The 18,831-nt window shown below is 42.2% G+C and overlaps 1 protein-coding gene and 1 long non-coding RNA gene across 8 annotated transcripts in view; both read right to left on the reverse strand.

Moving 5' to 3' along the window:
- The window catches only part of LOC308458451, a 262,354-nt gene that overhangs the window by 124,597 nt on the left and 118,926 nt on the right, over nucleotides 1-18,831 (reverse strand). The window lies entirely within an intron of this gene.
- SEMA6A (semaphorin 6A) overlaps nucleotides 1-18,831 on the reverse strand; it is a 185,397-nt gene that overhangs the window by 70,800 nt on the left and 95,766 nt on the right. For all 7 annotated transcript variants that reach the window (XM_080972396.1, XM_080972394.1, XM_080972390.1 and 4 more), the window contains exons 2-4: nucleotides 17,107-17,242; nucleotides 12,791-12,908; nucleotides 2,725-2,785 (exon numbers count right to left, since the gene is read on the reverse strand). In XM_080972396.1, the coding sequence (XP_080828522.1) occupies nucleotides 2,725-2,785; nucleotides 12,791-12,908; nucleotides 17,107-17,206 (279 nt within the window). In that variant the 5' untranslated portion in view covers nucleotides 17,207-17,242. The remainder of the gene's footprint in view (nucleotides 1-2,724; nucleotides 2,786-12,790; nucleotides 12,909-17,106; nucleotides 17,243-18,831) is intronic.

The raw sequence follows: 18,831 nt of genomic DNA on the forward strand, positions 1-18,831 counted from the left end.
ATTGAAAGCTTTCTGCACTTTGACTATGGTTAATTTACCATAACAATGGAACACCACAGATGCAGAACATTTGCAAAGCTTTGAGTGGTACCTGGCAAACTGAAAACACCTCACTGAAAACAAGCAAATTTGGTGAGAGGAAAACATTAACAAATGGTTACATATTCTTGTTTTCTTTGTTAATATAGACTATTTACATATATAAGTGTTTGTATATATGTGTGTGTGTGTGAAAATCTGTGTTTTATTTGCAATAAATGTGTGTACATCTATAAAAAAATCTGTTTTATCTGCAATGAAATAAAATTGGTTACACATTTGACTGTTGCCTTGTCTTCTAATTTTGAACTTTTTAGTCACAGTAACATTTGCAATGTTTGCATAGATTAGGGTTGCCATGTTTTAAAAAGTGAAAATCCGGACATTTTAACCGATTTTAGATAATTCTGCCCGAACGCCATTTCCAAAGGGCAAATCCCAGGAAATTTTAGACATATGGCAGCCCTAAAATAAATATATCCAGACTTTCACCAATGATCGTTGGGTGGGTTACATAAAAGATATTGCTATATAAAACAGCAGATGAACTTACAACTTCGATTAAAATGTCAATTAAAATCAAACCAGCAGCAATAAACAGGAGGGGCAACCTTCACTTATTTCAGTCCATCTTCTACAAATGCCTAAGCTATGACTCTACTGAATTTTAAACCAAAGATGGACTCTGGCATGCTACCTAAACCCACGACAGAGAAACAATGAGATCTGATTCAAGCAACCTGCCTTACTCAAAACTGGCTCACAAACTGGAAGGGTTCTCTCTCTCAGTGGAAGAGTCCATGCTTTGCGGGGTGGAAGATCGCACATTGCCACGTAGGGCTGGGACAGACTTCTGTTTTAAAACTCTAAATAGCTGCTAAATAGTGAGTACAAACAATACTCAGCTGGACTGATCAATGGTGTGCATTGGTATAAGATAGCTTCCTATGTTCCTGTTGAGCTTCAGAAGCTTTTACTTGCAAAAACCATTCTCTTTGAACTCCTCTGGCTGAAAACAAATGTCAAACTCGCTTATTTGTTGCTCTATAAACTAGATTTTGGCTAATAAGCAGACCCGTTTTAAATTACTTGCACTCAAAGGGGAGGGAAATGTTGATAACTGGAGCCACTGAAAGATATACTGTCTGGGTACCTTAAATCACATAATGCATGTCTTAAAATACCAACAGTTATGCAAATATTGTGGACAATATTTCCACCTAACATATAGCTCTGTTACTCAGTTGTGAAGTATCTTTATAAAGCAAAACGTGTTGTTTTCACTGAAGTTGCATCACCATTTTCCCAACTGCTTCTCAGGTCTGTTAGTTTAGCCTGTAATTTTAGCTCCACTCTTGAACATGATGTTAGTCATCATTCCCAGGGTGCCAGATGCACACAAAGAAGTGAGACAAGCCTTTTTCTCCCAACTCTGATACCTATGTACAGCTCTTTCTTATCACACGTCACTTATGGCCTACTTAACGAGGAACAGGAAAAACACTTCAATTTCCATCTTAATTTACCTTGGGTACAATGTAGATGTCCTTATAAGCCAATTAGAAAAAAACAACAACCTATGTTTTGCTTAGTATATATCTGCTTGATTATATACATTATAAAATGAAGTAATAATAATAAATAAATAAACTTTACAAAAAATCTGCTTGATTGCAGATCCTCCAAGTGCCTGTTTTACAGGGACTGTCCCGGATTTACAGATGTCATCCTGGTTTCTGATTTGATCCCAGAATGCTATAACCTTCCTTAGAACGGTCCCTATTTTCATCAGAGAAATGCTGGAGGTTATGGAATTATGTGACCCACCAAGCCAAGGAGATAAGTAACTATACAACCTTTAGAAGACCTCTGAAGGCAACCCAGTATAGGGAAGATTTTTTTTGTGTGTGTTTTTAAAGAAAAAGTTTAATATTTTATTATGTTTTTATATACCGTATTTTTTGCTCTATAAGACTCAATTTTTCCCTCCTAAAAATTAAGGCGAAATGTGTTTGCGTCTTATGGAGCGAATGCAGGCTGCGCAGCTATTCCAGAAGCCAGAACAGTAAGAGGGATCGCTGTGCAGCGATCCCTCTTGCTGTTCTGGCTTCTGAGATTCAGAATATTTGTTTTCTTGTTTTCCTCCTCCAAAAACTAGGTGCTTCTTATAGAGCGAAAAATACGGTATGTTGGAAGCCTCCCAGAGTGACTGGGACAAGCCAGTCAGATGGGCAGAGTATAAAATATTAAAGTTATCATCAAATAGGACGTCCCTATTTTCACTGGATAAATGTTGGAGGGTATGTGATTGGACATAAAACCATATTCATTAAATATGGTAAATTCATTAAATAGGTAAGCAGAGTTTGCTTATTAAAAGGGTCTTATAGCCAATTACTATGGTATTAGCTGTTCAACAAAGCTTCAGGATCCAAGTAAGACATTTGATGGACATTACAATGCAGATTACTTATCATCTCAGCTAAGCCACTTATCAGAAGTTCACTGGGGACATGGCAGATCTTCCAGCTTTCCTCTATGTGATTAATATGCACCATCCACCTTGATCAGTGCAATTTTAAGAGCAATGTTGGAAAGAAGCGGAGCTAAGTTTCTTTTCTAATTTACCCCCCCCCCCGTGTTTCTTCCTTGTCCTTGGTGAGAGAATGACAGAATGCTACTTACTTTGCTAAAATAAATTTCTTCTGTATGTGATGCATCCATATCAACAGTATAAATATGGTCCCTGTAAACAAAGGGGAAAGAATGAATGCCAAAATAAACTCAGACATTGTCACAAAAAGAGTCGTTTGCAATCAGATAAATCATTGCCCGTATTTGGGGGTGGGGGGACAGGACCCTGGGGACAACTCCAAAGAAAGCTAGGAGATACACCTTCTGATTCATATGTTTTATGAAGGAAAGGAAAGGAAACTTAAAGGTCATCAACTCAACATGAACAGCTGTTTCACTTATATATTTTGCGAATTAGAATGGTGAAGGCTTCCCACTCCCACAATCACAACAGGGATGCTGCTGGAAAAAGGGACATTTATATGAAAACAAGGAGCTGGCTATCATGTGAAATGACTGGGAGTTTACTTCTCATACTGGAAACAGGGTGTTCAGATGAACCTTATTCTGTAATTCTAAGTATAGGTCTGTTCCTCCTGGCTAGCCTCGCAAGCCCATTTTTGCATGCTTCTCCAGCTGGTGGACCTTGGGGGGGTTCTAGTGAAAAACAAACTAAACAAAGACCTGAGATCCCCATATCCCTATGCTGATCATAACAGGAGCCTGTAAGCTTGTGGGCCTCAGATTCGCAAGTGATGGCTATGATTATTCTAATAGATACACAGCCCATGAGGATCTTACAATTTTGTGAAAAATAACCCTTGTGTATGAAGGGCTTGAAGGGACGCGGGTGGCGCTGCGGGTTAAACCACAGAGCCTCTTGGGCTTGCCGATCAGAAGGTCAGCAGCTCGAATCCCCTCGACGGGGTGAGCTCCCATTGCTCGGTCCCTGCTCCTGCCAACCTAGCAGTTCGAAAGTACGTCAAAGTGCAAGTAGATAAATCGGTACCGCTCTGGCGGGAAAGTAAACGGCGTTTCCGTGCGTTGCTCTGGTTCGCCAGAAGCGGCTTAGTCATGCTGTCCACATGACCCGTAAGCTGTATGCCGGCTCCCTCGGCCAATAAAGCGAGATGAGCGCCGCAACCCCAGAGTCGGCCACGACTGGACCTAATGGTCAGGGGTCCCTTTACCTTTACTATGAAGGGCTTTGGACAGAATACCACGTCCAGTGCTATTTATCTAGAAAAAGAGGTGTCGGAACTCACCATGAACACCTCCCTTGTTCTCTTAGAATGGCAATGGCGTCCACCTGAGAGGAGCCAAAACTGAGTTCTGTGAGTTCTGGCTGAAAAAAAAGCCGACCCCAAATATCCCCAAATAAGTTTTGTTCAGGTGTGTTCTTTTATATCTCCTTGTTTAGCTGATTGAACATCTTTTGTCAGGTTCTCAGGATACCATATGGATTTTAGGGATACCATTTAAGATTTTAAGGCGGCTAGGCTTTCTTCATTGTTTCAAGGCTATTTTCCCAACCATAGCAAAGATGTTTTGACAGAAAGTATGAAGGGAAACGGTTTGACAATAACCACACAGTTCCCAAAAGCCCTGTTAATTTCACTGCACTTGATGACCAAATTGAGTTTCAGCATTTACCCTCTGGCAGAGAGAGGACAACATTGCTTTACCTAAGTTGCTTGTGTTCATTCTTGTTTTGCTGAGAACTAGGTTCTTTAAAAAAATATATATTCTGCCAGTTTCTCCTTGGAAACACAGAATAGGGCCAAGAAGTGCAAGTGAGATATTTCTACACATTCCCCTTCTGTGCTCAATGGACTACAAGGGCATTTTCAACTTGGAGATAGGAAAGCAAAACACTCAGTCTAATCAAACCTTGAAGCATCTGCTCTGAATTGGGAGCAAAGAATAGGGCAGTTGGAGACTTCTTTTTTTTTTTAAAAGCCATAATTTCATTTCTCCTTCTACCCCTTTAACATAACCTTCTCTCTATTTCCCAACCCCCTTCTCCACTACAGGAAGAATTGCTGTTGAAATTAAATGATCTTCTGCTTTTAAAGGACCCGTGGAAACCTGCTGAGAGTAGTATACACACACAGAACTTCCATTTTTGAAATCTCTGCTGTCAAGATTTGCTTAGTTTTAACAGACTGGGAGGGAGACAAGGTTAGCCTCTAACTAAAGCAGACACAGAACCCTCGTCGCTGCAAAGAATAATAAGCAAAATTCTTCCCACGTGGGAGAATAGGGGCAGTATTGTTAACAGAACCAGGCTCTCATGATTTTGCTGCCTGCCACTGCACCAGAGGCAGTTTGCTTTGCAAGATGCCAAACCGTGGAAGGAGTTTGTGTATGTGTTTCTTTTCAGACATTCCATCTTCAGTAGAACATGCCATTTATTTATAAGGTAGCTTTAATGCGCCGGCTTGTTATTTGCTTGACTTCATTGGGGGAGCTGCAATTGGAGGTCAATACCAGAGCAAAATTGCCTATTTGTTTGATTTCAGCTTCATGGGTGACACAGCAGCGTGGCTTTCCCCTCCCCGCCCAATAGATTTTTCACAATTGTGCTGCTATGCAAAAGCAGGCCGAAAATAAATTAAAAATAAATAAATCTGAATTGTAAATGAACAAGTGATTATTATGCACTGGCAACGTTTCAGAAATGTTCCACTTGCCCTCTTTTAGCACAGCTCTGTATATGTTAATTGCCAGCAAAAATGAAAGCAGAAAGATTTCAAAACAGGCTTGGGTTGCTAAGCTCTATTCTAACTCTGGCTCCTTCTAATGACTTAGTGACTGGTTTGCCAATCAACCCTTGGAGAAAGCAGAGGCCAACTCCTGGAGCAATCTGAATGTACAAAAGCAGATTTCCAGATAACTCGAAACCATTTCCATATGTGTTATTTAAACCACAGCTGCTCACACAATGGCAAATATTGAAAGAACTGTCAAGTACTAGTTAGGCTTTGCTAAACCGCTAACAATAAGTGACTTTGCTGTTCTATTTTCCCTGCTGCCGCCTAGCGCCTCCCCCCTTCCCCAAACTCCTACTTGGAGGATTTGTATAGCTCTTGCTAATTAAGTTATTCTTTACACAAATAGACAATCCTAGCACTTCCGTTTCCCCCACCTCCAGGCAGCAGCACTGCAGATGGTTACCATGGCGCAACTGGGTAAGGGGAAGAAAGTTAAATATTGCTGGTGCCAACTGACCCTCGGCCACCAACTGCAGCCTTTATGTGTGGTATAATTGCAAAGGGTTCATTCAGGCGTGTGCAAAAAAAATAAGAATTAAAAAATCCTCAAATACCTGTGAGGAATGACCCAAAAGTGTAACGGGAGAGGGTCAAGTGCCATATGCAATCATGTATTTAATCTAACACCTTTGTTTTTATCCCCTGCATCTCTACCTCTCTTTTTATTATAATGTGTTTTTCAAGCATACTGTATTTTTGTGCTTGATGCTTTATTATGTTTTTAACGTGTGTTGGAAGCAGCCCAGGGTGGCTGGGGCGACTTTTAGCCTTGCATAGTGTGCAAGTAGAAAGAGGGCAGGATCCAGATATTTGGGTTGCATCAAACGCTGTTATTCCACTTGTGAAATAAGACTTCTGATGATGCAATGTAACTTCACCCCCCTCTTCCCTGAACCAATCTTCCCAGGGGGTTTGAAGATTCAGGGAGCAGGGCCGGCCCAAGACATTTTGGCATCTGAGGCGAACCACAAAATGGTGCCTCCCACCGGCCAGGGAAGAAGGAGCGAATAAAGATTTCTGTTCCTGGTTTAACAGAAGAAAGGGGGTGGTGGGGGTAGTGATCAAATCAACCTTCCCAAACGGTTGAACTGGAAATCAAAGGCCATCGTGGGGTGGGTGGGTGTGCTCTGAATCACACCAGGTGGATGCAAAGCCTTAGGAGACCTCAGACGGCAGCCTCCATCATTTCCTCCATAAGGGTGGGAGGAGACCAGCAGTGTCTCCTATTCTCAAGGGGGCTGCTATGAAGATAGTGTTGGGGGAGGGCTGCTGAAGAGCACCGTGGCAGCAGAAGCACCTGATGTGTTCCTTGGAAGACAGATCTTGCCACCTGAGGCAGTTGCCTCACATTGCCTCATGGTTAGGCCAGTTCTGTTTGAGGAGGTAGATGAGAGGAAGGGGAAGCCACACTGTCTGAGCGGACCTCTACACTTGCAAAGATGGATACAACCCTTTGATTTAACACCCCCCCCAAGTTAAATGTTTGCGTAAAAGTCACAGGAGGAGAGGGAGCAGTAAAGAAAGCACTCCTTTTATATAGGTATGAAAAGAAATGTTGTCAAATGATTCAGACTTTGCTCGTCCCTCCTCATCCTGCTCTCTTCAACGGCTGCCTCACATCACCATGCCAATCAAACATCCCTGCTTGGTGAATTAAGAGATACAAAGCATACAGAATATATAGAGACTGTTGCTTGGCCCTCGAGAGTTCAGCTCTTAATAGCTGCATATAAGGCTAACCATCCAAGGCCCTTTGCAGCTGACAATTTGATGACGTCAAGTGCTCCAAGGAATCACTGGCACTTTAAAAGAGCCCATGTGGGAACTATTAGTACTTGTTACCAGCTCAGAGAAAGACACACTAACTGAAATTTCTTTGAGCTAGTAGTGGGTGTAAGAGCCTCTCCAGGTTTTATTCTTAGCTCTTTAATGGTGCTAGTCCCAGTCCTGTAACAGCAGCACAATGTCCCTTCCACGTATGGGGAGGTAGCTTCGCTGTGAAGGTAAAAAACCTTTATTTTGCATGAAACAGCAAGGCATGGATTTGGAGGAAACTGGAGCCTCAGCTACCGCTTGACATGTTTTTAAGTGTTATCATCATTTAGTAGGAGAGTTATCTGATTTCCATGCAGAGTCCCAAGTTTTTTACCTGCCTGCCTGTCCAAAGCTGACTTTGAGGATGGAGGGCAAAGGAGAGGAGCTGGGGCCACCAGCCGCCTATTGCAATGGGTGGGGAGCCTGGGCCCAGTGGCGTGGTGCATGCTGGGATCCCACACAAACCTGGAAACAACTCTAAGTGACCATTTTGCTCTATGTAAATACGCCACTTTGCTCTATGTAAAGATCTGGAATGCAATGCGCTCCCCACTGATTTATTGATTTATTAATTCCCACTAATTACAGTGGTGTGGATTGTGCCTCGGCCCCTACTTTGTTCAGTGTCCTTCCTATAATCAAATGGAGTTCATAACCACCCAAGTAAAACCTCCATTTGTATGTGGAAGGGCTGTGGTTCAATGACAATGAGCTTCTGTGTCACATACAGAAGAGGTTCAAAGTTCAATCCCCAGCATTTTCAGATAGACCTGGAAGAGACTCCATCTGAAATCCTGAAGAACAACTGACAGTCTGTGTGGACAATGCAAACTTGGGTGAACTAATGGTCTGACTTGGTGTAAGGCAGGTTCCTGTGTTCCTATCCCAGCATCCCCTTCTTCTTTTGGCAACAATGAACATGGCATACTTGTGATTTCAACAACAACAACAACAACAACAACAACCAACCAACCAACCAACCAGCCACTAATGCTTTTATCTGAAATCCAAGAATTAGCTCCCAAGTAAACACGGAGTACTTCTGAGATGCCACAACAAATGTTAGTCATTTGTTTTTATTGTTTTTAGGTAATTGGGTACAAATGTATACTTAACATCGCTATATTTAGACAACTGGGGGGAAAACAACACTGTGGAAAGGAACATCTGATATTGTAGCTCAGGGATCTATGCCAAGAAGAAACTCAATTAATGCATTCACAAAGCTGCTTGATAAACACCTCTGATTGGATTCATATTTGCCACTGTGCTTGGGGTTATACCACAACTGCCAAAGGAGATGCAGAGCTGTAGGTACAAATTTTCATTCACACTAATTATTATTTTAGGGAGTGGTACACATCGTGCTCCTTTGGGATTGTTTGTCAGACCTTTGGTCCCCACCCTGCACTCAGCTCTCACCTGTGGCTCCTAGTGAGCTCAGAGTTGCCAGAAACAGTATTCTTCAGCCATCAAGTACCACAACAAACATATATGTTTTCAACTTCCTCCTCAAAGCAAATAATGATGGCAATAGACACCTGACTAGAGAGGGCATTCCACAAAGACCACTTAAAAGGTGGTCATGGGACAACACCAACTGGGAAGCCCCTGACCTTAGCGCCAGATCATAGGGTCTGAGATAGTTGGTGCTGGGGAAGACATCTCTTTTAGGATCTTGGGTTCCAAGCCATTTAGGGCTTTTTATGGCAGTGCTAACACCTGGCAACCACCAGTGCTTTTGGAACCAGTAACACGTGGTCCTATCAGGCTGCCCCACTTACCAACTTAGCAGCTGCACTAGCTGCAGTCTCTGGACTACCTCCAAGGACAGCTCCATGTAGAACACGTTACAGAAGTCAAAGTGGGAGATCACTAGAACATAGAACTAATGAGGCCAGGCTATCCCAGTCTAAAAATGGCCTTAGCTGGCAAACCAGCCTAAGCTGCGCAAAAGTACTGCTAGCCACAGAAGCCAGTGAGAAGCCTGGAATTCCAGAGCATTCGCACACTATGACCTGTTCCTTCAGTAGGAGTACAATCCCTCTCAGAACAGATTCTATACCTAATTCCTTGGCACAGGAATCACCCATTTGCAGCACTTCCATTTTACTGGGTTTCAGACTCAGTTAACTGGTCCCCATCCAGTTCATCACTGGCCCCAGACACCTATGCAGCACCTTCATGGCCTCTCCTGATGTCAATGAAAAGGGGAGATAGAGCTGGGTATCAACATAAAAAAGGTAAAGGGACCCCTGACCATTAGGTCCAGTTGTGGCCGACTCTGGGGTTGCGACACTCATCTCGCTTTACTGGCTGAGGGAGCCGGCGTACAGCTTCCGGGTCATGTGGCCAGCATGACTAAGCCACTTCTGGCGAACCAGAGCAGCACAGGGAAACGCCGTTTACCTTCCCGCCGGAGTAGTACCTATTTATCTATTTGCACTTTGACGTGCTTTTGAACTGCTAGGTTAGCAGGAGCAGGGACCGAGCAACGGGAGCTCACCCCGTTGTGGGGATTCAAACTGCCGACCTTCTGATCGGCAAGTCCTAGGCTCTGTTGTTTAACCCACAGCGCCACCCGCGTCCCTGGGTATCAACATACTATGTACCAAATGCCCAGATGACAGTTCCCAATATAGATGTATAGCATAGGAGATGCTTATGGGGCCTTGTGAAGCCCCACAGCTCAAAAGCCAAGAGCCAAGGAACAATCTCCTTGTACTATTTCATGGTAGTGACTCTGCATTATGATTAAATTATTCACTTTCCAGGTTTTCACCTAAATATAAAAGTGATGTAGGCTCTGAATTTTTACTTGTCACACAGATTCCTAGCACAGCAAGAAACTTTTAAGTGACATTTGGAATAAAATAGTTTTTGCATATCTTTGGAGCAGAGAAAGATAACATTGTAATGCAATGAAGGCTCCAGATTTTGGAAGGCCTGTGGACATCATAGTCTCTGTGGGGTTCCCTCCCTGAGTAGGCCCACAGCCTCCTTGCCATTATCACTACTATCCATTTTCAAGACTTCTCCTGATAAACTATGGCATAACAGCATGCCGTGAAGATAAAATGGAGAGGGGAACAGCTGTGTATGCCAGCCAGAGCTCCTTGGAGGAAAATGGGATAAGAATGCGCAAATAAACACACACACACACACACACACACACACACACACACACTTGCAGGCCTTGACCATGACAACATCCTTGAAGCAACTTACTGAAGTTGTGGGCTACGCCTATAGTTTCTAACAGGACTGCTCTGGAGTAACTAATTTGCTAATTGCATCTGAAGTTGCCACCTGACTAACTGTAAGTTGGCCCAACTTGTTTCTAATTAGAAAGCCCTTTTAAATTTTTGTGTAATCAAGTCTGCATTAACATATCCCAACGGGCAAATGTTTAGCATTCTCAAAGAGGTAGCAATCTTCATTGCTATCCACCAATGCCAGTTCACATGACTTTGGGGTATTCATTGGCTGCTAAAAACCCTATTGAAATCATTTGCCTCCCTTGTCCATGGTAAACTGGTCACAGGAGGAAAATATGCATGGGGTGTTTCCATGCAACCCCAGTGCGGATTAGCCATGAAATGCTACACATATGCTGAGAAGCCTATGCCCAAGCAGCTCCCCTTGGGCAGAAAGCCAATGAACACAGCTATTTGAAGTGCTTGCCACTTGTCCAGATGGTCACGTAAACTAGACCTTATGCAGGCACTCAAGAATTTGAGAGAACACTTCGGGCCAACTCCCACAACTCAACTGGTACACAGAGCAAGAGTGCTAATAAGTTGATACTTTCAAAAATTGGCTCCTACTAAAGCAAGACGCCCAACCTGCACCACAAGCCCCCGTTGGACTTCGTGCTGCTAAATAAGACCTTGCCCTTAATTGTGACTTTTCTACTAAGAGCTTTAAAACTTTGCTCACTACTGCTTCCAAAAAGACCACAAAGAAGGAAGCTGGCTCAGCAGCTAGGTCCCATAATAATAATTAACATTAAACTTGCCAAATCCTTTGAAAGAAATGAAGTGTAAACACATCTTTCCCCCTCCGTTCTCTCTCCTGGTCTCTTTGCTTTACTATAAAATATGCTTAGTATCCCAATGACATTAATTTTTTATTCTGATTCAAATATGTACTCATGCAACATGGATTATTCTTGTTTATTCTCCAAAACAGGCAATTAGTTGTGTACTTTAAATCAAAAACTCTTTTAAAAACATAATGATTCCAATATTCCCAAGTGCGGAACAGCTACTGTACATTATGAATTGCTCTGGTAAAAAATGCTGAAGGCATCAGCCAGCAGGACTTTACAGCATTAAGCCCTAACTGGACATATAACACAACTCTTGGAATACAAATAAATTCCAACTGGGGTACCAAGCCCTTGAGGCTGCGTTTTTTTAAAAATCCAAAGGGAAACGTTGAGGAGGGATGGAGGCCAGCCAAGTCATTTGTTGCCTCCCACATAACTGCCATTTTCGTTGTTGTTGAAGGAACCTTCTTTCCCTATGAAGACTATGGTTCATCTATTGATGACTTCCATGTTTCTATGTGCTACAAAGTTCAATTTAAATATAAACATACCCTTTTCTTTTGCTTCCCCCCCTACCCATTAGACCATGCACCAATAATATTGGGTCTACTGCTCAAGGCTGGGCCTAGTGAGTGGGTTCCATCGATATGAAGGGCTTATCTTTCAGAATGTATGGAGATCCCTGCTGGTTCAGACCAAAGACCATGCTGTTCCCACAGAGGCCAACCAGGTCCCTATCAGGAGCCCACAAGCAAGACACGAACACAGTAGCCCTTTCCCATTTGTGGTTCCCAGTAGCTGGCATTCATAGATATCTAGATCTGTGGCCCTTCTTTAGTCTTTTGTCTACCGATAGGGTATGATGGAGGAAGTCTCTAACTTACATGACCCCCGAGGTAGACACTTCCCTGTGGAGAGCTATCATTTCCCCACTGCACCATACAGAAGAGCTTCTCACATGGTGACTCCCAATGATACGGATGTTGCAAACCTCTAGGGTTTGCCCACATGAATATCTGGTGCCGATGGGAAATTTTTCCTGTATCTATGCGTGAGGTTGTGGTACATACAATCATGGGGAAAATAAAGTGCACCGTCTTTGAGTTCTGTGGTTTTACATATCAGGACAGAATAGTAATCATTTGACACAGTGCAATATGTCATTTGTTGTGGTTCATCTGAGGTTGTATTTACCTAATTTTAAGTCCTGATAAAGAACAGATGATTGTTATTATGTCCCAATATGTAAAACCATAGATTTCAAAGAGGGTGCGCTTTCTTTTCCCCATGACTGTATTACAGTCTAGAGTGAAACATCAGCAGGGAGAAACAGCTACGACGATTCCTGAGTTGGAGGTAAGCTTGCAAAAAACAAGGTTTGAAACTGATTGTATAGAGTGATTCATTTGCAATGGACAATTCACACAGTTGTGGAAGGCCTTCTCATGTCACTCTCACTTTGAGCTATGAAATAAACCTAAAAGAAGAGTTCTGTGTGGTTGAGAAGAGTTCGGAAGAGAAAAGAACAAGGACTGACCTAGCAGCAATGTAGAGGGTTCTGTCCATTATCATGAGCAACTGGACGTCCAGTTTGTGCCTCTGTGGGGCGTTATGTCCTGGCTTGTGACCCACAAACACCGGATACTGTTTTGTATCTGTAAGAAACAGAGAGGAGTTGAAAGAAGAAAAGTCGAGAGACACTCAGTGAAAGCATATAAACAGTCGTTCAGATGGTCTATCCTCAAATGCAGGAACCAGAATTCCTGCCCCAATTTTTTTCTCTTGGCATATAGGGTTAATCATCCACACAACAAATATTCCTGCTCAACAGGATCGGCTTCTTTGTTGTCACAAAAGGGATGTTGTACTCTTCACAATTTTAAAAATTATTATCCCCCCCCCAGAAGAGCATTTAATTGCAATCCAATTAATAGGCAATCCAACATTTACACCTGGGTTTATATTCACTCTTTGCAGTTTTAAATAGCTGGATTCTGCTTGCCAAAGACGATCCAACAGCATAACAATGTTTTATAGAAGGCCAGCAATTACAGCAGTAGCCACGCTGTCTAGTGATTATAACAAAGTACTGAAAGATACCAAACTGGCAGATCTACGGGCTGCCCACATGATGAGGGTAACATTCTAATTGTGCTTATTTTTAGGAACAGAGGGGAGCCATTAATTGAGCTTTGCATCTACAAAAGCATCTGCTTTTTATTTTCTTCGCAGACAGTCTTATGAGGTTGTTTATGGAAAGTAGATTGCATTCTCTTATTTTACCTAATTTTATTCTGAAGCATCAGAGATGGCGGCTTCAGAATGGACTAGCGAGACTTTTATGGGAAGGAGCCGACTTGAAAACCATAATACTCTAATCAACTGCTAATTTCACACATCTTTCAGTGATTATACTATAGAAAAAAATACCATCTTCTGGGGGGTGAGGGAGATGCACAAGCCGCACTGCGCTGCTGTGATGACTGCCACTAATCCATAATAGCAAATGCAGAGATAAATGAGGCCGGTGTGAGTGATGCGGTTCAGGGGATTGAGCAAACTCTCTAGCAATCTGGTAGCTCTTTGTTTAGTCAGTTTAGTTTCTTGCCCTTGAAATATAAATTCTGAAGTACAGTACAGAAAGCATCCAGAGCTTCACAAATACATCCTCTAGGTTGCCACTGGTCACAGTGCCTTTTGCTCTGGTAAGTTCCTGCCCCAAGGCAGAGAGAAATGGGCTAGAGATTTGACTTAATTTAATGTTGTTTGGGACCTCACTGGGACCCCCTTCTCCTGTGTCCCAGAACTTGTTAGAAAGGCAGGGTCTCTTCCCTTAAGTTGCACTTTGCTTTGGAAGCAGATAAATCTCCCCTGCTTCTGAATGCCCATGCAGCTCAGCATGATGTCAAGTAAAATCCCTTCCATCCCACAAAGCAGTGCAGTATTGGCAGTGATCACACATTCTAGATGGCTACTAAGGCAGTCAAAATGTGTGGACCACTAACGCTGATTGCACAAGCAGGCAGAGAATGGAAACTACCGGAGATTGAAAATGTAGTTGCATGCAAGTTAGAAAGAAGAATGAAAGATTTAAATAACTATAACCTTTAAATTAATATATAACCTTGTTGTTATTTGATATAATTTTGTTTTAGCTATATGCAGGAGTTGGTAAAGGGACAGCTGAGGATTGAGGAATTTGCTTAAAAAAAAGGATGTCAAATCTGTAAAATAAGCAGCATGCAAAAGGGGAAGAAATGGAAATATCTGAGAGAGAGAGTGGAAAGCCAGTTTTTGAAAAAAGAAGAAATATCAAATTAGTTTTAATTTGGCATTGAGGTGTTATAAATTCAAAAAATTAATAAAAATTAATTGGCAAAAAGAATGTGTGGACCACTGGATGAACCCAAACACCATCAAAATCAGGGATTCTCAAATTGTGTTATAAAGTCCCTTACTGGGCTGGTGACCTCTTTACATGACTGAAGAGTTTCCTGTGTCCTCTGTCGCAAAAAATATATAAAAATAAATAAAATAAAATAAAATAAAATGCAGTGCAGGCACTTCACATGGAACCTAGTTTGTAAAATCTTTTTTTTTCTTTTGTGGAGTCTACCTCCATGTGGATTGTCTGCCTGGCATGTTATAACTGAGTGGATGTATGGATGTATGTGCGCCCATTCCTCTGCTATGAAATATGTCAGGATGACCAGACAATATGACAAAAGAATTGTTATTTCCGATTCTAATTTGGGAAGCGGACACTGTCAATTACACCATGAAAATGAAATTATATTGTAAACCTAAATATATCTTCCAGGAAATAAGCCATAGTGATTTTAATGGACTCTAGGACGAAGGTGTCAGCATTTTGGCCTATTGCCATAGCTAGATTATACCTCTAATCCACTTACCTATAATTTTGACAAACAGTGAAGGTAGAAACCCACTACATCCTAATTGTCTTGAATGCTGAATCCATTGTTCAGTTACAGGGGTAGCACTGAGAGAAATTTATATTATCTGGCAGTTTGAGACACACCCAGATGGTACCAAAGGCTAAGTCTGATTGGTGGGTTTGATTGTTCCAGGTAACCCAACAGGAGATTTAAAAACAGCTACATAAACATACACTGTAGTACAGAGATGTGAAACTGATGATCAACAAGTATAACTCTAGAGTGGAAACTTAACTTCATGTGCAAATTATGCAGTTCTTGCATTTTGGCAAAAAAATAGCCTAATTTTGGACCTCCTTGGCTTTAGACTGCAACTGTTTCTTCAGAACTGGTTGAGTGTACAGTTTGTAAGTATGTAGCCAAGAAGAAACAAATATAGGCTTCCATGTTCCCTGGATTCTCCTCGTATCTTTTCTTCCATTAGTTTAGGTTTATCAAAGCAATGAAGACTTTTGGCTCCCCATTCGTTATCCCATTTGGATGGAGCTAATATTGCTCAAATACTACAAGTTATAGATTTGGTGATGTGGCTCAAAGCACTTCAGTACACTGTAGAAACTAAAAGGGAATTTTTTACTAGAACCACTTTTGACTGGCATTGTACAGCCAGATACTGTGAAAGGTTTCCTCATTTACACATCTAAATCCTGATGGGCAAGAGAATATTATGCTAATCTGCTTCCAGGCAGGCTGCCACTAAGAGCTGGTCTAGAATGGAAACTATTTCTTTCTAAATTCTGTTTTACATTAAAACTGCAAAAATGGAGTACGCATGCGCGCACACACAGCAATTTAGCATATGCATCATCATTTCTGTGCTAAATGGTGTGTTTCCCCCAGAATTTGGTTATCTTGTTAAGGATTTGTCTGTGGTACATCTAATTGCTCATACTAAGACGTGGCTAATTCTGGTTTGAGCACTACTGAAAGGACGTTCATAGAAATATTATTTCACAGATTGTTGGTTGAGCCGTTTCATGAAAAGTGGCATTTTGTTGTTGAAGAAAAGAGGTACCAGGTTGAAGAGGACAGTGGGTTGAGATATGACCAAAAGCAGGTGTGGGAACTCGCTCTCTTGCATTCAAAGACTACAACAAAGCAAGTTTTTATTTACTGGTTTGTAGCAAAAGGATAGTGTTAGGATGCGGAAGTGAAAACCCTCCAAAATTTTCTCCAGTGAAAATAGGGACACACCATTCAATAATAATAATAATAACAACAACAACAACAGTCGTACCTTGGAAGTTGAACAGAATCCGTTCCAGAAGTCCGTTCGACTTCTAAAACATTTGGAAACCAACACGCGGCTTCTGATTGGCTGCAGGAAGCTTCTGCAGTCAATCGGAAGCTGCGCTGGATGTTTGGCTTCCGAAAATTGTTCGAAAACCAGAACACTCACTTGCGGGTTTCGATCGTTCGGGAGCTGATTTGTTCGGAAGCCAAGGCATTTGAGATCCAAGGTACGACTGTGATAATAATAATGTTATTATTTATTCCCCACCATTTGACTGGGTTGCCCCAGCCACTCTGGGCGGCTTCCAACATATATAAGCACAAAATAAAACAGTAAACATTAAAAAGCTTCCCTATACAGGGCTGCCTTCAGATGGCTCGGGGGTCGGATAACTCCATACCCGCCAACATTATTCCGATGAAAATAGGGATGTCCTAAGGAAGAGCGGGACATTTTGGGACCAAATAAAAAAAAGCCTGGATGGCGTCTGTAAATCTGGGAATGTTGCTGGAAAATAGGGACACTTGGAGGATCTGGGAAACACAGCAGGAAACAAGAGCGTAGTACTCACAAATTTAGATCTCACTGACCAATAAGCCATGACTTGAAACTTGGGGGGACAAGAAATCTAAGCGCAGTTTCCCTGCCTTTCATACTCACAGTTGCCATGCGAAATACTGATTGGTTCAGGATCTTCTGGGAAATCAGCCCCAGCAAAGTGTAGAAGTGTGAAATATAGCAGCAAGGCTTCTGACCTCATAGTAGTTCAGCTGGGAGACTATATCTTCAATTCACCCTGTGAAAGACAAACGAGGGCATAAGAGCTTTCCATCAACTCGCATTTAGCCACTACAAACAAAAATAGGCCTTGGACAGCCTACAAGGAACAAAGGGGGCTCTCCTGCCCTTCAAGGCATCCACTATAAAATAATAAATATGTTCATTTCAGAAGAAGAAAACCACCCTGACAGAAGGCCTCTTTGGGCTCTAACATATAGTGGCACCAACATCTTAAAATAAAAAAAAGACTTGAAGATGCTGCAAGCTATCAGTGAGTACTTTCGCTTCCTCTCCTCACTGCTGGTTTTTACTCTGCTCAAAAAACAACACCTTTTGTCCTCTGACACCTAGTTCTCCCTAAGAACTGGGTTTTAATTATAATGGTTTTGATGACTTAAGTACGTAAATCATGAATACATTGGCTTTGATTGAATAGTTATGACATTGACGCCCCACCTTTCCTCGCCATCCCCATCTTAACCTTACAACAATCCTGTAAGGTAGGAAGGACCAAGAGTGAGTAGCTGGCCCAAGGGACACCCTGTGAGCTTCATGGCTGAGTTGGAATTCGAACCATGGTCCTCCAACACTTTAACCACTACACAGCCCTGGCTCTTGAGAGGCGGGGCAACATTTGACTTAAACCGCTGTGCCATTTCACTCTGCTAAGTAAAGGTAAAGGTAAAGGACCCCTGACTATTAGGTCCAGTCGTGGCCGACTCTGGGGTTGCGGCGCTCATCTCGCTTTATTGGCTGAGGGAGCCGGCGTACAGCTTCCGGGTCATGTGGCCAGTGTGACTAAGCCGCTTCTGGCGAACCAGAGCAGCGCATGGAAACGCTGTTTACCTTCCCGCCAGAGCAATACCTATTTATCTACTTGCACTTTGATGTGCTTTCGAACTGCTAGGTTGGCAGGAGTAGGGTTCACACAATTTTATGGTGAATTAAAACTTATTTCATCTTCTGCATCTGTTTTGAAACCTCACTGAATGCACAGCTTAGAGACTACGGTGTTAAGCAGCGTATAAAATGGGTCAAACAAACAAAAATAAATGTTTCCCCATACAAACCAAAAAGCCGTCTACACAGAAAACTAGATGGCAGGAGCTTAGATTATCTCCTGAAGGCACATACTGCAGCAATGCTGCTAAAGTTTAAACTGGGTCTGGGTCTGGGCAGGAAACGGACAGGGAACTCTTATGTATGATGTCCTGTGGTCCAACATGGAAGGAAGGTTGGAAATAAATGTAGTATGTAATAAATGCATTTTAGAAAGAGACTACACTTTGTTCCTTCCATGTGCAGGTCACATATACAATCCTGTGAGTGCGCAGTGTTATATAGCACTTAGATGAGACATATCTAAATCCACTGATCGCTGACCCAAGTTTTAGGCAAATGCTCCTTCTTCTGGGTATAAGATGGCTCAGCTCATAAATTAAAAACACTACACATTATTTAGGTTTATCAAGGGATTAAGGGACCTTCCAGGAGAATGATTCATAGTCACACGAGTTGTAAATCAAGAACAGCAACACGGGGAACAGGGCATGATGGAGCACAGTGAATGTGTCATGAGACTATACCATAAAAATATGAACTCAT

Source organism: Podarcis pityusensis, assembly GCF_964106645.2.
Source record: "Podarcis pityusensis genome assembly, chromosome: 11".
In the NCBI taxonomy this organism is placed as follows: Eukaryota; Metazoa; Chordata; class Lepidosauria; order Squamata; family Lacertidae; genus Podarcis; species Podarcis pityusensis.